The following is a 20,056-nucleotide window of genomic DNA, read 5'->3' on the forward strand; positions in this document are numbered from 1 at the left end:
CGTGGAGACCACCTCATGGCAATGTCTCGGCTAGAACTCGTAGGTTGACGTTTTGTCATTTCCCCGATTGGGGCCAAACACTCGGAGGATTCGTCATGGCCCAGTCAATAGGCAGAAGTCAGCAATGCTGGGTCCTCCGGCAGACGAGGTCTGTCTCTTTCTATGTTTCTGTCGGCCGGTGCCAGCCTGTTCTATCCGGAGACGTGTAGAGAGAGACTAGGCGGTGCTGGGTATATAAATTCAGTCTCGCCTCTGTATTGTCTTCTCAGTTCCAAGCCGCCTTCCTTGTGACAGAATGTCTTTCCTTTACAATGGCACCGCGGCCTTGCCGAGCTCGTCGCCGTTGGCTACGGGTCTTTGGGCAGTCGGTTCAAGCGCTGTGTTCGAATCCAGCTCGCCTTCTGTTTGGGCTATCACCGTACTTGCTGGAGTATCACTTCTTGCCTGGTTGAGAAAGCCTTGGAGTGACCAGGAGGGCCACAAGATTCCCAAGGGCCCTAAGGGCATTCCTATCTTTGGTTCTTTCTACTCTCTCACCAGATACCCCGAGCTTACTCTAGACTTCTGGGCCAAAAAGTTCGGCAATCTGTATTCCGTCTGGCTGGGTAACCAGCTGTTTGTCATTGTCTCTGATCCCCGCATCGCAAAAGACCTCATGGTCACCAACGGCAATGTCTTTTCGTCTCGAAAGGAGATGTTCATCAAGAGTCAGACTGTGTTTGCTGGCCGGGGTATCACCGCTACCCCGTACAATGACCGATGGTAAGCCGATCTCAAGTCAACTGGTCAATTTGTTACTTACAAGTCATGTTATCATTGACAGGCGCAAGCATCGCCGTATTGCTACCACGTGGCTGAGCCAGCGCGCCGTGGACACCTACTCCCCTGTCTTAGACCGTGAATCTTTGTCGTTAGTCAAGGCACTGTATGATGAAAGCAAAGGCGGATTGGTCCCCGTTAACCCTCAAGTATGTTCGATGTCCCTATCTCACAGTGACTGATGCTAATCCAGCTAGCCCCATGCCGGTCGTTGCTCTCTGAACAACATGACGACCATCACCTTCGGCTTCCGAACTGATAGCATCAAACACCCTCTTGTCGGGCAAGCCCTGAAGCTTAGCCGTGAATTCATGTACGTGCAATCCTCTTCTACAGAATCGACTGCAGAGGTACTGACTGAAGTGGCAGGAACTGCACCGGTCCCATGTCAAACCTGGTAGATTTCGTTCCTCTCTTGCAGTACCTCCCAACACCAATGCACCGACGCGGCAAGAAGCTCCACAGGGGCTTGGTCGAGACCTATGGCGGGATTATCAAAGACACTGAGCGGAAAATGAAGGCCGGAGAGAAGGTCAACGACTGCCTGGCAAAGACCATGATCGAATTGCGTCACAAGGAACAACTGGATGACCTCGACATGGCAATCCTCGCATCCGCCTTCATGATCGGTGGTGTAGAGACAGTACGTTGAACAACCATCGCTTCCCTAACCAACTTATCGCTAATGCAATCCATCTAGACCGCCGCTATCATGCAATGGTTCTCTGCGCTCATCCCCGCCTACCCCGAGATCCAGAAAAAGGCCCAGGAAGAACTCGATCGAGTCGTCGGCCGTGATCGTCTCCCCAACATCGAAGATGAGAAGAATCTGCCTTACTGCCACGCCATCATCAAAGAGGTGGAGAGAGTTCACAACCCCTTCTGGCTGGGGACACCTCACGTAGCCAGTGAGGACTTTGTCTACGAGGGTCAATACATTCCAAAGGATACGGTGGTTGTTCTCAACACCTGGACGATGCACCACGACTCCCACCGTCACTCCAACCCGGACAAGTTCAATGTATGTTATTCCCACATCACTTTTCTCAATTCCCAATACTGACTTCAAGAACAGCCTGACCGTTACATCAACGATCCCTTGACATCTGCCGATAGTGCCAATTCCGCCGACCCTATGGAGCGAGACCACTGGATGTTCGGTGCCGGGTAAGTTCTCTCTACCAGCTTTGTTACAGAGTGCAGGACTAACTGAGTTTAGTCGCCGTATTTGCCCTGGAATGATCGTTGCTGAGCGCGAGATCTGGTTGACTATCTCCCGTATGCTCTGGGCTTTCGATATGTACGAGATCCCTGGTGAGCCTATCGATCTGAAGGAGTACGATGGTCTTTCGGGACGTTCTCCGGTTCCCTTCCGTATTGGATTGAAGCCTCGTCATGAAAACGTTGCGAAGCTTCTTAAGGGTGTTGAACTATAAGGTCTCGATGTGGATTTGCTGGAGACGGTGGAGATAGACGGACAAGGAGCGCATGGGGTCGCTCCGATGCACGCCGAGGTGCATGAAAATTACCTGGTCAGACTCAAATGCGTAGGTAAATAGTTCGCTGGTGCTTGGATTTGTTTCTTCTGCCTTCTACTTTCAGATAAAATTGAATATTGATTGCTCCACTACTTGTGCTACAATGGGAGAATGCCAAAATGAACCTGAGGCTTAGGTATATGTCATGTAGCGTTTGGATAACACGTTCGATTGGGTGAGGCCGAAATGAACCCTAAGGATGACCCCTCAGTCGATTGACATGTCTGACCACCACTATGTACACGAAGTAAAATCATGCATAGGAACGATACAACTTTAACAGATGCATCACTTCACTGCAAAAGAGCCTCAAGATCTGCAACACGAGTGCCAGCATCCTCAGCCTTCTTCTTCGCCGTCTCGCGGAAAGCAGCAAGCATAAGACTCCTCTTCCGCTCCTGAATGTCCAACACACGCTCCTCAATACTGCCCTGCATAACCAGTCTCCAGACTGTGGTCTCCCGCTTCTGTCCAAGCCGATACACCCGGTCGACAGCCTGGTCCTCAATTGCCGGCGCCCACCAACTGTCACACAGAATAACCTGGTTCGCGGCAACGAGGTTGAGGCCAACGCTGCACACACTCAGACTTGCCAGGAGCACGGTGCACTCAGGGTCGTTCGAGAAGGCGTTGATAGAGTTGTCACGTGCCACGGACGACATTTTGCCATCGATGCGGACGAACTTAACCCCGCATCGAGCGAGGTGTGGCTCGACGAGGTTCAGGAATGAGGTCCATTGACTGAAGACTACAGTCTTCGTGCCTGGTGCCTGACCCTGCGCGGTGAGAATCTTGACTAAGGTTTCGATCTTGCTGCTTGGGTTCTCGGGATCAGCTTCAGCGGCGGTTGTGTCATCACCTAAGTCGGCATTGGGGGAGACCAGAGTGTTGTTATCCTTGATCTCTGCGCGACAGAGGGGGCACTTGTGCTGGCGTTCGATAACCTGTTCGATACAGCCTCGGCAGTAGGCGTGGGCGCAGGCAGTGATGACCGGTTTATCGAGCGTGTCGAGGCAGATGGCGCACTGTTCTTGGCTTTCAATCATGAGATTCAACATCTCTTGCAGGGCTCGGATGTTTTCAGGTGTCAGAGGCACGACTTTGTGGTTTTCCAGCATGCTCATGAGCTTGTCTAGGCGGTTCTTGCAGAGCACCCAGTGATTGCAGACTTGGCGAAGACGAAGAATGACCTCGAGCAAGTGTGAGTACTTGGTTTTTCCTTCCTTGTCCTTGAAATCCAGAAGAGCACCCTTTGCTTCGGTTCTATGATTGTTATTAGTAAGTTGTCTCGCGAATCTGAGGGGCGAGGGCCAATCCTTACTGGAAAGCAGTGTACTTCTCTACTTCATGGGGGTGCCACTTGATTCTGATGACACGAGATGTCATCTCCGGTAACTTCAGGTTGATGAATTCCATGTCCTTTCTGCGCCGCAAGCAGATGGTAGCCATGAGAGCCTCAAGAAGCAGTCGAGCCTCGGGTTCTCCTGCATTAACTGGTCGAATCAAGACACTGTTGAAAATTCCCATGTCTTCCAAGCCGCCCGAAAACTTCAAGAAACGGATCTGCGAGTACAAGTCCTTGAGAGTGTTGATGATGGGCGTACCGGTCAACGTCCACCGGGAGTCGGCTCGCAAACCGCATGCCGCTAGAGAAGCCTTGGAACTAGGATTGCGAATGGTATGGCCCTCATCAAGCACAACACGACGCCAATGAACAGAGAATATGCCCTTAGCAGGCGGCCTAGTAGCGTCAGGATTGAAGTCACTGCTCAGGGCCCCGTAGCTGGTAACGACCACATCATAATTTGCCAGATTTGCGGCTTCCTTCTTCCCCGAACCATGATAAATCAAAACACTGGGGGCTGTCTCCTTGTTGGCATGTTCCGTGATCTGATTCCTCCAGTTGGTCATGACACCAACGGGAGCTATGATCAAGGTCGTCTTAGACGAGTTTGCAGTGAGAGGCTTTGGGTTTGCAAGAATCAAGGATATGATCTGGATTGTCTTGCCTAGGCCCATATCATCGGCAAGGATGCCACCGCTGGCGAGCGTTGGCTCTTTGTCCGTCGAATAATTAGTTGCAACATTGAGGAACGCATTGTTACGTCGTTTCCACAATTGCACGATATCGTCCGAGCCCCTCGCAGGGAGTTTCGGCGATTCCTGCTTGATCATCCAAGCGAGTCCTTGGCGCTGATACGGAAGTAATTGAGTAGTAAGTCCGGCTGGAGTATCGACCATTGGCATATTAACCAGATCAGACTCCTTTTGTCCGAAGTTTTCGACTACCCGGCCAATATCGCGAGGATTGAAGGTGGAGCTCTGATTGAGAAGTGCTTCCAGGCTTTCATTCCGCTGGACACCAAGTCCAGTCCCCGCCGTTGTGAGGTTCGAAAATTGCGCGTTTCTGTTGGCTTGCCATTGTGCTGACGCTTGTGCAAGCGCTATGGCGCGGGCTCTCTGTGCAGCCTCCATCCGACGCTTCTCAGCTTCCCTTTGAAGCCTGAGTTCTTCGCGCTCTAAGTCATACAATTGGCGAACAGGAATTCTGTCATTTTGCATTCTTTGCTTCAACTGGGATCGTTTGATTGGATCGCGGGGGCCAAACAATTTCAAGTTCATCGGGCATGTGAAGTTACCGATAGGTCCAGTCAACGTCCCTTCGAGGAGAAGATCACGAGCATCCTATGATTATGAATATCGTCAATGTACCAAAGCATTCAGACCACATAGACTCACCATGTAAGGAGCTAACCTGGCCGCCACCTCCCTCGGAATGTGCCCAATTTGGGCGCCCATTACATTGGTGATCCTGATGGCATTGCTGTCATATTTATTATTGGCATCCCGGATGACAATGACACGTTCACCCGGGTTGGCATGGCCACTGTAATAGCGAACACCAACAATCTTGGTCATGAGAATACCTATGGGCGCCATTTAGTACTGAACTTAGAGTAGGAACTTCAAAAGAAAAGCACATATACGAGTGCATACCATAGAGAATGGAGTCGGCCAGAGAGGAATCATCCACTGCCTGGGAACTTTGGAGAACCTCAAACGCGTCTTCGTCATCTTCGTCCGCGCCAGCTACCTGGGTCAATGGAATGTAGTCGGCAGACTCGCCAAATCTCTGGCCTGAGATAGTTTCATGAGGGCTCGCAGTAGAAGCTGTACGGCTGGTTTTCGGCGCACGCTCAGGCTTACTAGCCGAAGCATCATTGGCTGGGCCAACATCAGACTTGCGTTTTGGTGGCATGGTTTCTCTTGTTCATGCAACTAGTTGAATTTGATAGATGAGACCTGAAAAATTCAGGTGGAAAAGAAAGGGGAATTCCCGTGTCCGATTCTGGTGCCGCGTGAGACTCCCCGATCGACAGTTTAAAATGAAGATAAACGTCTCAGTGGCACTGAGATTTGGAGATTCCATGAGTTGTTATCTATCATACGGTGGATATCGATTGGGTATAGCGCCGACGTGTGAAGCGTTGATCACATGATCTACTTCTTGGATGGTTCGCGCAGAATCGCGGGCTGATCGCTATCATACTGTCCATACATGTGCGTAGAATTAAGTACTTTTACCAGGAGTAACATAACTCGTCGAAACAATGAAACATCTAGGTGGTAGCGCATGGCTAAGTCACTAGGGTGTGGGTGGGCTGTGGCATCATGTCTTTACACAGTACAATCGCTCAAGGGAACTCACTGACTAGTACTTACTACAACGTCGAATCGGTAGAGATTTCGAGACCATGGTAGGGCTAGAACTACTGCGTACACAATAGAATAGATCGTACCAATGAATAATGATCGAGATCGGGATAGGAGACCTCATCACACAAACATGCTTATGCATTGCTCCCTTTGACCTCCCGTCGTCACCCACTCAGGCACTCACACGTCATCCATTGGGACGTGTCCATTGACACTTCCTCATTCACCCCTACCATTCACAGAAAACAGTATTATACTACCTCGTTCAATAGTACTACTACTTGGTCTAGGCTTTGTCCTAGCATCCTACCCCTTTGCACACGCCGGAGAATTAAGGATCGAGAACGGAATCGACAGTCCAGGGACACGACGCGACCGGCTTCCCACGGGCTACAGCCCACATGGCCGATATGCACTATAGTTCCGAGTATCTGAGCAAAAGCCGTGAGAGGGAATTGGACGACCTGATTGAGCAGGGTGTCTTTAAGCCGTTGTTCCTATATCAGGTTGTGATGCTCACCATTTTGCCTCTGATAGGGCTAGTGATTCCTCGCAGCAAGGGCGGACAATATGTTCGGAAAGGCCTCTTCGTCGTCTTTCTTGCCACTGCAATGGAGATTTGGATGAACCGTCGGGCTACCACTGGAGGAAATGGCTACATGGTTGGCCTGATGACTGCCTGGTGGCTAGTATGGAATGCCACGTTGTTTGTGTTTACAGATATTGAGCATGACTTCAGGCGCATTGAGCGCAAACCTCTTGATGTACGACCTCAAGGTGGCGCCAAGATGAAAAACAATGCTGTCGAAAAGTCACTCCAATCGAGTAATCCAACATGCCAAGGCAGCAGCGACAAGCTTGTTTGGCAGCCATATCCCGCAGAATTCTCGCATCGTCTTGATTGGTGCGCCGGTCTATTCTTCAATATGAGAGGACCGGAATGGAACTGGAGGGCTCCTCATTTGGGCCCTCTTCCAAAGCCAATCCATGCTCAATTGCATTCAGGATTCACCGAGAAAATCGAAGCACAGGAGCCTTCATCCTATCCCAGTGGCAGGGACCGACTGCGGGCAGCCTTTCGGACATTTTTCATTTGTTATCTTGGGCTGGATATCCTCAAAGTCATAGTCCTTATGCCAGACCCCTTCTTTCGAGGCCTAGCCTCAGCTGATTCATCGTCACCATTCCCATTCTTCCTGGCAGATATCAGCGTCCACCCAGTCTTGGCTCAATTGTGTCACAACATTTACTCTGCCCTGGGTGTGTACGTCGCCTTCGAGTGTGTGACATCACTCAATCCAATCTTCTTCCTTGGACTGTCTCTCGCATTCCCGAATGGAGCCAAGAAGCTAACCGCGGCTCCGCTCGGTGCTCCATGGCTGTACTCCAGTACATTCGGGCCATTCCTTATACCAATCCTCGACCATGGATTAGCGGGCTGCTGGGGGCGTTGGTGGCACCAGGTATTCAGACATGGGTTCATGGTCTCCGCACGCTGGATCTTATCCTTACTCCCCGTCGGCTTGGCTTCCAATCGGCAAGTCCGTCGCATCACGTACCTGATGGTCGCTTTCTGTCTCAGCGGATTCGTGCATGCATGTGGAAGCCTGACACAGATTGCTGAGACACGCCCTGTGTCTGGCACATTCCTTTTCTTTGCTGTACAGGGTGTGGCAATCATGGCGGAGCAGGTGTTCAAGACGTCGATCTTCCCCAAATTACCGCTCGCGGGTACGCCGAGATGGCTACGACGAACGGCCATCTTCGTATTTGTGTTCTCTTGGCTGATGGCCTCGGGTGGCCTTATTGCGGATGACTTTTCGAAGGGAGGACTGTGGCTCATGGAGCCCGTTCCATTCAGCCCACTTCGTGGGTTGGGATTGGGGTTGCAGGGCCAAAGGTGGGTGTGCTGGAAGGAACCCTGGTTCAAATACTGGAGTGATGGTACATATTGGGGGAGCGGCATACGAGTGTTATAGATTTATAGATAGGTTGGGTGGAGTATTATTCTGGGTTTTTTTGCATCTGGAAGGACCGTGTCACTTTCAGTATTCGGATAGTCATGCATTAGGTATGGGTGCAGGATTGAGATATACACAGTTGAATACATTTATAATCTCCCTTGATCAGGAAATCTATCCTTCCATCGCCACATCATCATCATCCTCTTCATCAGTGTCGGAGTCGATGTTCAAAGTGGGCAATTCGTCCCCGCTATCATCATCAACTTGCTCCGTAGCCTGCGAGATCACGGTTGTAGAGGTGGTGGACAGCTGTGTGGTAACTTTGGGTGCCTCAGCCTGAGTGATTGTAGCTGCCGGCTGAATGAAAGGCTGCTGGCTGGAAGCGCTCGAGACGAGATCGTCAAAGCGCGCCTTCTTGGTCTCTTGCTTCGGGGGTGTTGGGTCCTGAGACGTAGTTTCCTCGGTGTAGGTTCGCTTTTGGAAGGTAGGCACCGGTGCAGCGATCTTCGTCTGAGCTTCCTCTGGCGCTTGCAACGGTGCCGACACAGGTTGCTTCAGGAACTCGACAGGCTTTGGGGCCGCATTGTATGAATCATCACCCATCTCCTCGTCCTCTGCTTCTTCGTCTTCATCGACGTAGGCATCAAGTTCGGGTGCGGTCATCAGAACTGGCATTCTGGGACGGATCAGGGCTTCCACCTCCATCTGATCAGCGTAAGGCCTAGCCAGGAACGGGATGATGCTCGAGCCTGCTCCCCGGCCCTTGATTGCTGGGACAGGGTTGAGCACGCTAGCAAGCATTGCATCTTTGTCGGATGTCAAAATGATAGTGCGGTCCAATTCGGCTCTGATGGAGGGTGGGACAAGCTCGGCAGGGATAGAAGTAAACACGACCTGCAAGAGTCCGGAGGCATTTTTCTGAAGGTCTAAAACCGGGGAGCCCATTTGTGCTTGACCAGACTTCTGCAGATTGGGGTTGAAAAAGGCGTCCGCATTGGATGTCCCTTGTCCACCTTTCGACTTTGCTTTAGGGTCAGAGCCCGTCGACGTAGATTCCTCAGTCTCCGGTAGCAGATCTTGGCAGCAAGTGCGTAGCACGTTGGTCAGAGACACCACGCTCTGTTTGGTCATGGCAGGTCCGCTCACCGGCACCAAAGAACGGAGCAAGCTATAGACGGAGGAACGCAGGTCTCTGTTGAACTTTTCGCCCTTGAAGGTCCAGACAGCCTGCTCTAGGATAGTCTGTGTTACCGCGGTTGCGCTAGTCCCCAGCACATCGACAACGCTGGAAAGCAGATCCATGCAGGCGATGTGGATCCGAGGTAGCTCCATCCAAAGTGCCTCTCGCTCATCGCGGCTGATTTCCTGGTTGAACTGGATACCAGACTGAGATGACACGGCGCCGTTCGGCGGGACGGTCACAGAAGTCAACCGGGACGTCACATCAAGGATAGAGCCCATCGGAAGAGCAACTGCAACTGCAGTCGGCATCGAGATGAATCCAGAGAGGATCCTCAAAAGTGCGATCAATCTATCAACACCCGAGTGAAGTCCGTTCCAGCCTGGAAGTCCAAGGCCATCCTCGGCATGGTCGCCGATTTCCGCGCTATAGTTTGGTCGTATGTGCGCCAGACCCGCATCAACAGACTCCCACTGCTCTACGACGGCCCGGAAAACATGGTCTATCGTTCGGTGGATAGACAAGATTGTCGATTTGCAATCATCCTTCCATCCAGCGCTAGCCTGATCCTTGGGAGCGCACTTGTGGAGGGAGACAAGCAGTTCTTCAGCTGCATCGACCACGTGCTCCGGGAAATACGCAGGCGAAGATGAGCCAATGACTTCGGTGAGAAGAGTCCGGAGCTGGCCATTGAACGGACGGAAAATGGTAACATGTCTTGGGACCAATTCCAGCAAGGCATGCAAGACAATTTCCATGAACGGGGTGTTAGGTCTCGGCTTTCGGACTGAGCCCAAAGGGGTTTTTGTGATGCTAGAAACCAAGTTCAAAGCAGCGGTGACAAATGCCGGAAGTTGTGGGGTTGTGATCTCCCGGACGAGTGTTGGGTATTGGTATGTGAGGTGGAATATCCGAGTAAGTGTGATGATACACATTTTCCTTGTGGAGATTGGATCAGGTTTCTAGGAATGCATTAGTCAATGCAACCAAAGTTGAAGATCAGCTTGAGATACAATACATACCGACAGGATACTGATCAGGCTGCGGACGATCGGTTCGTAACCGCGCAGAATTTCCCATTGACCAGCCTCGACCGTGGCTTTCACCAGGACGACAGCGGTCCATCTTCCCTCCACACTGCGGTCCTGCAACAGACTTGCCAGTCTAGTCTTCAATTTATGGATCTGTACTGCATTATCGGAGTCCGACTTTCCAGACTTTTGATTTTGGGGTGCTGAAAGCAGCTCGGCGCAATCGCTCAACGAAGTCGCAAGGAACGAGGCTATCGAGGGCAATTGCTCGACCGGAGTAGTGGTCAGGCGGTGTGTGATGGCACGCAAAGTTGTAGAAGTCATTGCGATCAGAACAGACCGATCTAGCAGGTCTAGACTCAAGAATGGAGCAACCTTATTGACAGAGAACGTGTGCAAAAATGAAGCGCTTATCGATAACTTTTTTTTCCTGAAGCTCGGGCCACTTTCAAGCGGGCGTGAAGCCTCGGCGTTAAATTACTGTCACGTACGTAATCCCTCTCCACCCCTGGACGATCATCGGGCTGCAGGACTGACGATGTTGACGGAGCTTGAACTGTTCCTCTCCGTTCTAAACCATTCACAACCCTCTGAATCATGCCTGTAAGTGTCTGTCTTATGCTTCCTACGACATGTGCTTGTTTATATCCTTCCAACTCCTTGATACCACCCAGTATTTATGTTGACATATGCAAACCAGGGAGGTAATGCCGAGAAGGGACAGCGCTACGTCGCAGCTTTGGACCTAGCGCGGAGCCAGGGCAAATGGGACGAGGTGCCTGAATTAATTCGAAAAGTCACCAAACATGCGCCGCGAAAGACTTGTGCGTTCCCCGTCCGTCGCTTGTTGACTTCAGGCTAACCGACTCGTCTCGATATAGGTCTGATACAGACTGCAACGGGGGAGTCGCGTGTGATTGCATATATCCAACAAAAGTCTTCCGGTGACTCTTCGACCGCATCCCCGAACCTTGTCGAGTTGATTCCAGCCCTTTTGATGACAATTGAGAACAATGACGGCTCGCCACAAGAATTATTCCAAGCGCAGGTCTGCCTAGGATGGATACATTGGGTTCTGAATGAACCTAGCCTATCGGCAGCGCGTCTACCTAAAGACTTCACAGCGACAATCGATAGCTTGACCAGTGGGGGAGAACCTCTTACCTCGTGGACAGAGGTTTGCATAGTGAAAGGATGCTACATCAAGGGTATGTTTACTTGGTTTGCTGCTTGGCGTACCCAGAGCTACATCTAACACCAACCTAGCAACCGCGCAATCTAGTGTCGCGGACATTGGCGACACGCTCGAGACATTTGCATCCCTAATTCCGTGGCTCAACAGCGGCAGGTTAGCATTGATTTCTACCCCGCAATTGCTGGGTTGGTCCGAATCACTTCTGGGCAAGGGTTCTCTCCTGGCAATTGATGAAGCGAGCAAATGCACACCCTACTCGGAACCCAGGCATGTCGATATTGCCCTGCGCTTGCTCAGGCTATGGGCAGCTCATCCTGCCGTGAAACAAGGGGCCTCCAACAGCAAGTCATCCAGTGTGGATGTCCCCATCCCAGCCCAACGATCATCAGTATGGGCTGGCTATTACGGGCTCCTCACAACGGTTCTACAGGATGGGCTCCCATACACTGGTCCCAATGATGGACCGGACCGCCCCCAACTTGCCAGTGAACTGCGCCGCGTGGAGACTATCTGCGAGCGTAATCTGCTCAATGAAGTCAAATTTCCTACGGCCAGCTCGGCAAACTCACAGGTCGAGGAATGGGTTGAGCGGGTGGTCGGTAACTGGGAAGTCCTGTGCGGTCCCGTGTGGCAGGATTCGGACCTCGGCGAAGGAGGTCAGGATGCCGTTGGTCGTAACGTGCTAGAGGTGGGTCTAACCACATGCCCAATCAGATCCCGGAACTAACAATATTGTCCTAGATTCTGTATCGTGCAGCGGCAAAGACCTATCATTCTCATTTGGTACTCCGCCGTCTCTTCCATGTGCACTCCGCCTTGGCGGACTTTGACCTCGCCTTGAAGGCGCTCGATTCATACATCGAGATTGTCACTGCCGCTAAGGAGCGTGCAGAGAAGTCTGCGGAATATGGAGAGCTGGAGAAGGATGAAGTGTTGCTGCAGACTCTCTCCGAGGGAGTCACATTATTGGCCTCTCTAGGCTCGTTCGAAGAGGCAGAGAAGGCCCGGGATCTGACTGAAATTATAAAGAAGTATATCGACAAGCATACTTTGCCTCACACAAATGGCCATGTCACAAACGACCAGGTCACAAATGGCCAAATCACAAACGGCCAAATCACAAACGGCCAGATTGCAAATGGCCAGATTACAAATGGCCAGGTCAATGGCAGCTCTACGCACTCAACAGGCATCCCTTCCTCCGTGCTGGCGTCGTCCTACCGAGCCGTCGGTATTGGCCTTGCCTCTTGGGCAAGCTGGACACCGGTGAATGAATCACGCGATGAAATTAGAGCTGATGCAATCGAATACCTCGAGAAGAGTCTTGCTCCAGAGTTGGGAAATAGCACAAACTATTCCTCTTTATACACCCTGGGTCTTCTCTTGGCCGAGAACCGAGATTTGGACACTGCGATTGACTATGTTAAGTCGGCTCTGACGCCCAATGGCACATCTAATGCCGTGTCTGATGATCTTTCCAAAGAGCGTGATTTGGTACCTTTGTGGCATCTGCTTGCGCTGCTGCTGAGTGCGAAGCAAGAATTCGAGATTGCTGGTCGGTCATGCGAAGCTGCATTTGAGCAGTTTCCCCGGGAATTGTTCTCGAAAGGTCATCGTGACCGGCGATCGTCGAGAAATGCACCAAATTCCAATCAACGGACGATTATCAACCGATTGCAAGGCAGAGAGAAAGAGCGCATCATTCAAACTCGCATCACACAGCTTGCTTTCATCGAGCTCCTGGAGGGCCCTGAGGCCGCTGTCAACCACAGCACACAATTACTGAGCCTATTCAGCACTTTGTTCCATGATCTGAAGCTCGAGATTGGGGAGACCAGCGCCAAAGCCGACCTAGTACCCCCGAAAAGCTCTTCAGGAACCACCAGAAGCTTCCGGGGTAGCATTTTCGGTCGGCACAGGACATCTCAGTTACCGGATCGCCGTGCCGATCCAAGTAATGGTTCTGGCGTCGTTCCGCCAACCCCTGCCATCCCTAATGGTCATACGACGGATGCTCCGTTAATCCAGGTCACCGATGAAGATTTTAACAGCCGTCAGGGGAGACCGCCAACCATTGGGCGGTCAGACTCAAAGAAATTGAAAAAGCGGAGTATGAGCTTCAGCAGAAGTGAGAAGCCGCCTGTTGAACAGCCTCCACTTCCTAACGGGGGCGAGACACCGGCAGACGCTGTTGGCATTGCGGTTTCTGGCAACGCATCGCCAGAATCCGCGATCCATCCTACCAAAGGCAAACAATCACTGCCGGCAATGGCCCACAACATGAACCACAGAGAAGAGCCTTTCCCAGGCGGTCATGAGCACCAACCCCCTCACCAGGATATCCGGCTGCCGGTCTGCCACCGTTTCGACTCTCCCACCAGTGCCATAACCAAGTTCTCCGTACTTCAGTCTCAGAAGCATGCACTGGGTATTCTCATCAAGATCTGGCTTGTTATCGCCGGTCTTTACCGCCGAGCATCTCTGTTTGACGATGCCCGTGAAGCCTGTGAAGAAGCTTCCAAGCAGGCCGCTCGAGTGGAAGCACTTGTTGCATCTCAAGAGTCTTCCGCTCGAGTATTCAGAAAGCGCGGCTGGGGAGCTTCCAAAAGCTCCGAAGAGCTTTGGGCTGATGTATACGCGGAACAGGGTCTCTTAGCACAAGCTCGGTCCAAGCCTCATCAAGCCATCAAGCACTTCGAGGAAGCACTGCTGCGCTACCAGGACCACCCTACGGCTACCATTGGTCTTGCGAATCTTCTTCTGGATATTTGGGAGCAGAAATTGGCCCCCGAAGCGCCAAATGCAGATGTGGATCTCGACGTGGCACGCCTGTCGTTGCTGTCGGAGACACCCAACCCCAAGTCTGCGAAGGCTATCTCGACCGAAGATGGCAAGACACCAAATGGGGCCGAAAGCACAGGAACAGCAGAGACTTCTTCATCCGCCCAAAATGTTGAGCCTAAGCAACTACATCGCCTTGCAGCCCGCGATCGCGCCTATGGTCTTCTTTCGGCATTGACCAAGCTTGGAAGCTCCTGGGACAACTCCGAGGCATGGTTTGCGTTGTCCAGAGCATACGAGGCGGGTGAGCAGATCGACAAGCTGAAAGAGGTACTGTGGTGGTGCATTGAACTCGAGGATCGACGGCCAATTCGTCACTGGTCTAATATTGGATCTGGCCTCTACGTCCTCTAAAGGTCGAATGACTTGTTTCATATCTTCATGTATCTATTTTGTTTCCCCTCTACCCGTAATGCATGTCTTTGGATTTTCAATAATTGAGATACCTTGAGTTAATAGCATGTGAATTTACTTTTACTACAACTTTCATTGAAGCCCAACTTCGAAAACTGACTTTCTTCGTAAAAAAAAGGCACTACTGGCAAGACGTCTTTATGTACATTTCCCAAATCGGCAAACGATATGCCAACAGGCTGAAAGGAGAACGAGATCAATTGAACGACACTAACCGCTACTGCAAATGGATTTACCGCGGAGCAGCGACAGGGTTCCAGGCATTGATCTTAGGCCGGGTGCTGAATAGGAAAGTCAGTAATGCTCGAGCTATATCAATAGATAGCACATATAAATGTCACACGTACGTCGAGTAAGTCTTGTAAGCAGAGCGGCTCAGCGTCGGGTTGGGACGGTGCTCGGGCAGCTCCCAGTGACGGATACCGCCCTCCAAGATCTTGTCGGCTGCGGGGGGCGCATCGACCATGTAGGAAATCCAAGCGTGCCTGAGAATTATCAGTTTCGTATTCCACGGGGGAACATATTGGGTCCCATCTTTCGAGAGAAGCGCTTACCAGCCGGGCTCAATGTGGGATGCGTCGTATTCGGCATCCTTGTAGTCAACCCATCGTGTTCGGACTAACCGGAGAAGCTCTCCATTAGCAATTCCATTTTCTCAGACAGTACTCTGGGTTCAGATATGCTGCTTACGAGGCAGTTCCTCGCTCATGTTCTCGAAGAACTTGTTTCCCCAGCGATCGACTCCGATCAGTGTTCCGGCCTTGGTATCACCTGCAAGAAACATGAATCGTTAGTCAACTGTCACAGCTAGGGTTCAATGGCAACATACCGATATTCTAAATCACAGCAAACAGGGGCTTAGGTTAGTCTTGAGCTCATCCAATTGACCTGCTGTTCCGGGGGAGTCGGCGGTAATCGTACCTGCATCTGGTGGGCGGCATCCTGTATAGCAGTGTCAGCAACCAAATTTTACAAGGAGAACATATCACATGAATACAAACCTTGAAGCCAACCCGGCGAAGGTTGCGCAGCGTCCTCACAATAGTCGACATCTTTGCTGGTGTACTGTGCTAGGGCGAATGGGAGAGAGATTGGCGATTTGAGGTTGCCAGGGCGGTGTGTTTGCACCGTTTGCACTCACTCTACATGGATTTCCCTCAGAAAATCTTCGACATTGAGAATATTCAGAAATGTTCGGTCGCATTGGAGGGCAAACGCTTCGTTCAGCTTGGCGTCACCCAGTTGCTCGTCAGAAACTATGCGCCCGCAAGTTCTCTGCGCAGTCGGGTCCGGGGGCTGCAACTGCTGCACCCGCTCCTTCGCCGTTAGCAGGAATCACTGCGGAGTTAGACCGAATCGCGCCCCGATTTGAGGTGCCTGCGTCTCAGATTCATATTGTTGACTCTCCGGCCAATTTCTACTCGACATTGAAGGTATGTCTACTTATAACCGTCCGCCCAACATGAAATTGGAACTAACTCAAACCCTCGCAGAACAAAATCCGCAATGCTAAGCGGCGCATTTATCTCTCTACCTTGTATATCGGAAAGACAGAACACGATCTTGTCGATACCTTGAGCCAAGCTCTTCGCGATAACCCGGATCTCAAGGTCTCTATTCTCACGGACGCTTTGCGCGGCACACGAGAGACCCCGAACCCTTCATGCGCCTCGCTTCTTTGCTCGTTGGTCGAAGAGCATGGACCCGAACGAGTCGAGATTCGGATGTTTCATACTCCCAATTTGACGGGTCTGAGAAAGAAATACATCCCAGCCCGCATCAATGAGGGCTGGGGCTTGCAGCATATGAAGTTGTACGGTATCGACGACGAGATCATTCTATCAGGGTATGTTTGTCTGCAGTCCTTGTGCAAGATATGTGATACTCACACATTCGCAGAGCAAACCTATCAGAGGAATACTTCACCAGCCGCCTAGATCGGTACCATGTCTTCGACTCCGAGGTACTCACCGAATATTACGCCCGAATCCACCATGCAATCTGTAGCTTGAGCTTCCGCATCCTGCCAGACCCTGAAACCCCATCCAGCTATATCATGGAGTGGCCTTCCACAAACAAAGCCCCTTCACCTCTAGATGACCCTCTGGACTTCATTGCATCTTCTTCGGCATTCTTGACCCCGCTCATTCAGGCTTCCGACAACAAGCCCGCAATTTCATCCGGATCAAGTCAAACATACGTCTACCCTGTATCGCAGTTCACCTCTATCCTGCAACCGCAAGATACCTCTACAGAATATCCAGCCGTGACGACAATCCTAGGCCTCCTATCCACTTCATCAGTATTTGCCGGTGCTCGCTGGCTCTTCACAGCAGGATACTTCAACATCCACCCCGTCCTTTCCTCCCTCCTCATTGCAAGCACAACCACACCCTCGAAGACTCCCACCTCCACACAAGGGACCGTCTTAACAGCCTCCCCGTGGGCAAACGGATTCTTCGGCTCCTCCGGTATCTCCGGTATGCTGCCAGCCGCATACACCCACCTTGCCGGCCGCTTCCTGGACCGCGTCGGCGCAGCAGGAGCCACCGACGCCATTCAGCTGAAGGAATGGCGCAAGGGTACTGTTGGTACACCGGGCGGGTGGACCTACCATGCCAAAGGTCTGTGGGTCACGCTGCCGCGCGAGGAACACCCCAGTCTCACCTTTGTGGGCAGCAGCAACTACACGAAGCGCAGCTACAGCCTGGACCTTGAGTCCGGTGCGGTTGTCGTGACGAATGACCCCGAGCTGAAGCGTAAGCTGGGTGAGGAGACGGAGCGTCTTCAGGAAAATGCTAGCCCTGTCTCGAGGGAGGATCTGATGCGCACGGAGAGGAGAGTCGGGTGGAATGTGAGACTCTCCATGTGGATTGTCGAGAAGGTTGGCGGTGCCTTCTAGTTCTTTTTCTTGGCCTTTTGTACAAATATCTTTTGGGATTAGTAGCGAATTTGTAATATATTGGGACATCAGGTGTAGGTATCAGTTGAGTCTGATCCATGCCAACCAGGACATTTCGATCAAAGTCATACAATGCATCATTCTACATGAGCTAGGTACTCCCACTGTATGCTAAATGGACTAAGTAGGTAACAGTTTCACAATGTTGTAGTGTCGTAAGAGAAATGATTTCGTGGGCTGCTATTGAAGAGATACTCATCCGTGGAGAGTAAGAAGAGATACACAGAGCATCAAAAAAAGAGACTTTTGGTCTACCATGAGATTCACAGAAATGTCGTAAAAAAAGTAAATAAAAAGGCCGAACGCCAGTCGTAACGGAGATTCCCCATTCAGAGTCCTCTCACATGCAGTGCAAATCCTCATTCAAGCGTTTCCAGGAAGCTTGCTCCTAATCCGAGCAGGACCAAGACCGGATCGTACCTCGTCGAGCATCCTGATACCGATTACCTCGTTGCCGTTCTTGCCACGCTTGTTTTTGGCGCCGTGACGCTTCGCTTGCTTACTGGTGTTGGGATCCCAGCTCGAAAGGAAATCATCCATGACATTGTTGAAATTGTGGCTGCTGTGCACTGCTTGACCATTGCCGTCAACCAGACTGGGGGCAACTGATGATGCGGTGGACATGCCAGTCATACCAGTCATACCCGTCATACCTGTCATGCCGCTAACCATCGACATGCTATCATCGTACTCATCTTCTTCGTCGAGAGCATAGAGTTGCTCAACCTTGTCGAAACGGTCGTCGAGAAGACGATGGCCCTCAGTACGAGCCAAGGCGGAGGATGTCATCGAGTACGCAGACGGGTTGGTAAGAGCACCCTTGCGCTTCTTGCGGCGGATCGGGGTACCACCAGCAGTGAAGACGGTCGACGCCATCGTCTGCGAGGCGGCAATTGTGGGTGCAGCCGGTTTGGGAGCATTGACGGCCTTGGCGTCTTTCTTGAACTTAGCAAACTCGTTCATCCAGCTCTGGTCAGCGGGCATATCGGGAGCCGGCTTGTCATGGTCAGGCAACTCGCCGGTCGGAACTGGTGGCATTGCGGGGGCATCTGAGGCTTCCTCGTCCACTGACTGATGGGAATCATCATGAATATCGGTGCTGTCCGGCTGCACAGGCGCTTTCTCCGTCGCATCCGACTCCCATCCATCATCCTCGTAGTCATCATCAAACAAGGTATCCTCCCAGTCACCCTGGTCGATTTCCTCAGCATTCGCTGTCAACGCGCCGAAGATATCGTCTGCATCGCCCTCTTCCACGTAGGCCTCGTCCTCCAATGCCTCCAGGGCCTCTCGTAGACGCGGGTCCATATCAGGCTTGAATCCTGAGATGGCATCTGGAATATCCTGCTGATCTTGGTAGGTTGGCTGGCGGACATAGGACGAAGCATTTGAACGCATATCGCCATACTGCGAGCCATAAACGCTGGCACCACCGGAAGCGCTCGGGGCATAAGTATCTTTATCCACGAGCGAGACCTGTCGCAGCGCATCTTCCAGCTTCATGCCTCGACCAGCCCTGCCCTTGCCCTTCTCCGTCTTAGCCTCAATGAAGTAGGCATCTCCAGTGCCGCTGCCTAGATCGCGGAGATGCTGCATGTAATCGTAGCTAGAGTCGTCATAGTAGATTCCGTGGTTGGCGGCCTCGCCCTCATTCTTGCGAGCGCTGTCACCATACTCTGATTGGAGGTCGGAAAGATTGGGCAACTTCTTTTTCGAGGTTGTCGATGCAGAAGATGGTGCCTCGACAAGCGCGGGGCCTGCGACTTGGTAAAGGAAACGGTCGTCCGCATCGTCATCGTGGATCAACGGGTCATTTTGGGATCGGTGGAAAAGCTGGAACTTGGTCGCGTTCTTCTTGTCACTGTGAACTGGTCAATTTACGCGCAGCAGTCTTTGATCTTTATGAATACGTACATCCACTGTTTGGGCGGCATCTTTGCGTTGGTCGAGGTTTAGGTATCGCAGGAAAAAAAGGAAAAAGTGGGATTGATAGGGTCACGTGTTTCTTATCGCCTCTTCTCCGGGGTCCTCAGGATGTTGCTTTAACTTCGATTTAAGAGATGATACGACTTGCTTTGGTCTTTGTATTCGTGACGAGTATTATTGCATTTATGTAGTATGATATTGCTCATAATCTCATTGTGCTCTCGCTTAGAGACTTGGGTATCCATTCGCTTGGGTAACGGTGCATTTGCACTTTGTGCCAGACAGGACCATAAATCCCAGCTTGGAACCATAAAAGTCAAGTCTCTCAAGCATAGTCAAACTCATACAGTGTATATCAGACAGGGCTATATTCACATACTACTAACCATGGCATTAAACCCTCAAGAAAGAACAAACATGACCATAGTACGGAGTACTTCGCTATCGATAGAGGGGGCTGAGTCAGCGT

General features: G+C 51.6%; 8 protein-coding genes across 8 annotated transcripts; 4 read left to right on the forward strand and 4 right to left on the reverse strand.

Moving 5' to 3' along the window:
* Positions 1 to 295: 295 nt before the first annotated feature.
* On the forward strand, positions 296 to 2,255 carry N7515_000853 (cytochrome P450; the record flags this gene model as incomplete). The annotated part of the gene is made up of 7 exons (XM_056661597.1): positions 296 to 762; positions 824 to 968; positions 1,017 to 1,132; positions 1,189 to 1,462; positions 1,520 to 1,840; positions 1,895 to 1,986; positions 2,039 to 2,255. The coding sequence occupies 7 exons, from the start codon at positions 296 to 298 to the stop codon at positions 2,253 to 2,255; spliced, it is 1,632 nt and encodes a 543-aa protein (XP_056526763.1).
* Positions 2,256 to 2,650: 395 nt separating this feature from the next.
* N7515_000854 (DEAD/DEAH box helicase) lies at positions 2,651 to 5,616 on the reverse strand (the record flags this gene model as incomplete). Its single annotated transcript, XM_056661598.1, has 4 exons — positions 2,651 to 3,620; positions 3,679 to 5,042; positions 5,097 to 5,284; positions 5,355 to 5,616. The coding sequence occupies 4 exons, from the start codon at positions 5,614 to 5,616 to the stop codon at positions 2,651 to 2,653; spliced, it is 2,784 nt and encodes a 927-aa protein (XP_056526764.1).
* An 859-nt stretch (positions 5,617 to 6,475) lies between these two features.
* On the forward strand, positions 6,476 to 8,053 carry N7515_000855 (wax synthase family protein; the record flags this gene model as incomplete). Its single annotated transcript, XM_056661599.1, has 1 exon — positions 6,476 to 8,053. The coding sequence occupies one exon, from the start codon at positions 6,476 to 6,478 to the stop codon at positions 8,051 to 8,053; it is 1,578 nt and encodes a 525-aa protein (XP_056526765.1).
* A 156-nt stretch (positions 8,054 to 8,209) lies between these two features.
* N7515_000856 (RIX1/PELP1 family protein) lies at positions 8,210 to 10,573 on the reverse strand (the record flags this gene model as incomplete). Its single annotated transcript, XM_056661600.1, has 2 exons — positions 8,210 to 10,180; positions 10,241 to 10,573. The coding sequence occupies 2 exons, from the start codon at positions 10,571 to 10,573 to the stop codon at positions 8,210 to 8,212; spliced, it is 2,304 nt and encodes a 767-aa protein (XP_056526766.1).
* Positions 10,574 to 10,846: 273 nt separating this feature from the next.
* N7515_000857 (uncharacterized protein) lies at positions 10,847 to 14,639 on the forward strand (the record flags this gene model as incomplete). Its single annotated transcript, XM_056661601.1, has 5 exons — positions 10,847 to 10,852; positions 10,950 to 11,073; positions 11,131 to 11,457; positions 11,516 to 12,132; positions 12,186 to 14,639. The coding sequence occupies 5 exons, from the start codon at positions 10,847 to 10,849 to the stop codon at positions 14,637 to 14,639; spliced, it is 3,528 nt and encodes a 1,175-aa protein (XP_056526767.1).
* A 292-nt stretch (positions 14,640 to 14,931) lies between these two features.
* Positions 14,932 to 15,751, reverse strand: N7515_000858 (complex I NDUFA12 subunit family protein; the record flags this gene model as incomplete). The annotated part of the gene is made up of 7 exons (XM_056661602.1): positions 14,932 to 14,980; positions 15,047 to 15,184; positions 15,254 to 15,317; positions 15,390 to 15,470; positions 15,529 to 15,535; positions 15,621 to 15,641; positions 15,701 to 15,751. The coding sequence occupies 7 exons, from the start codon at positions 15,749 to 15,751 to the stop codon at positions 14,932 to 14,934; spliced, it is 411 nt and encodes a 136-aa protein (XP_056526768.1).
* Positions 15,752 to 15,889: 138 nt separating this feature from the next.
* Positions 15,890 to 17,601, forward strand: N7515_000859 (CDP-diacylglycerol--glycerol-3-phosphate 3-phosphatidyltransferase; the record flags this gene model as incomplete). Its single annotated transcript, XM_056661603.1, has 3 exons — positions 15,890 to 16,132; positions 16,193 to 16,545; positions 16,599 to 17,601. 3 exons carry the CDS (start codon positions 15,890 to 15,892, stop codon positions 17,599 to 17,601), a joined length of 1,599 nt encoding a protein of 532 aa, XP_056526769.1.
* A 423-nt stretch (positions 17,602 to 18,024) lies between these two features.
* Positions 18,025 to 19,595, reverse strand: N7515_000860 (ribosome biogenesis protein LTV1; the record flags this gene model as incomplete). Its single annotated transcript, XM_056661604.1, has 2 exons — positions 18,025 to 19,522; positions 19,576 to 19,595. The coding sequence occupies 2 exons, from the start codon at positions 19,593 to 19,595 to the stop codon at positions 18,025 to 18,027; spliced, it is 1,518 nt and encodes a 505-aa protein (XP_056526770.1).
* Between the last annotated feature and the right edge of the window lie 461 nt (positions 19,596 to 20,056).

This window comes from Penicillium bovifimosum, assembly GCF_028826915.1.
Source record: "Penicillium bovifimosum strain IBT 22155 chromosome Unknown utg000001l_segment0_segment0, whole genome shotgun sequence".
NCBI classification, from domain to species: Eukaryota; Fungi; Ascomycota; class Eurotiomycetes; order Eurotiales; family Aspergillaceae; genus Penicillium; species Penicillium bovifimosum.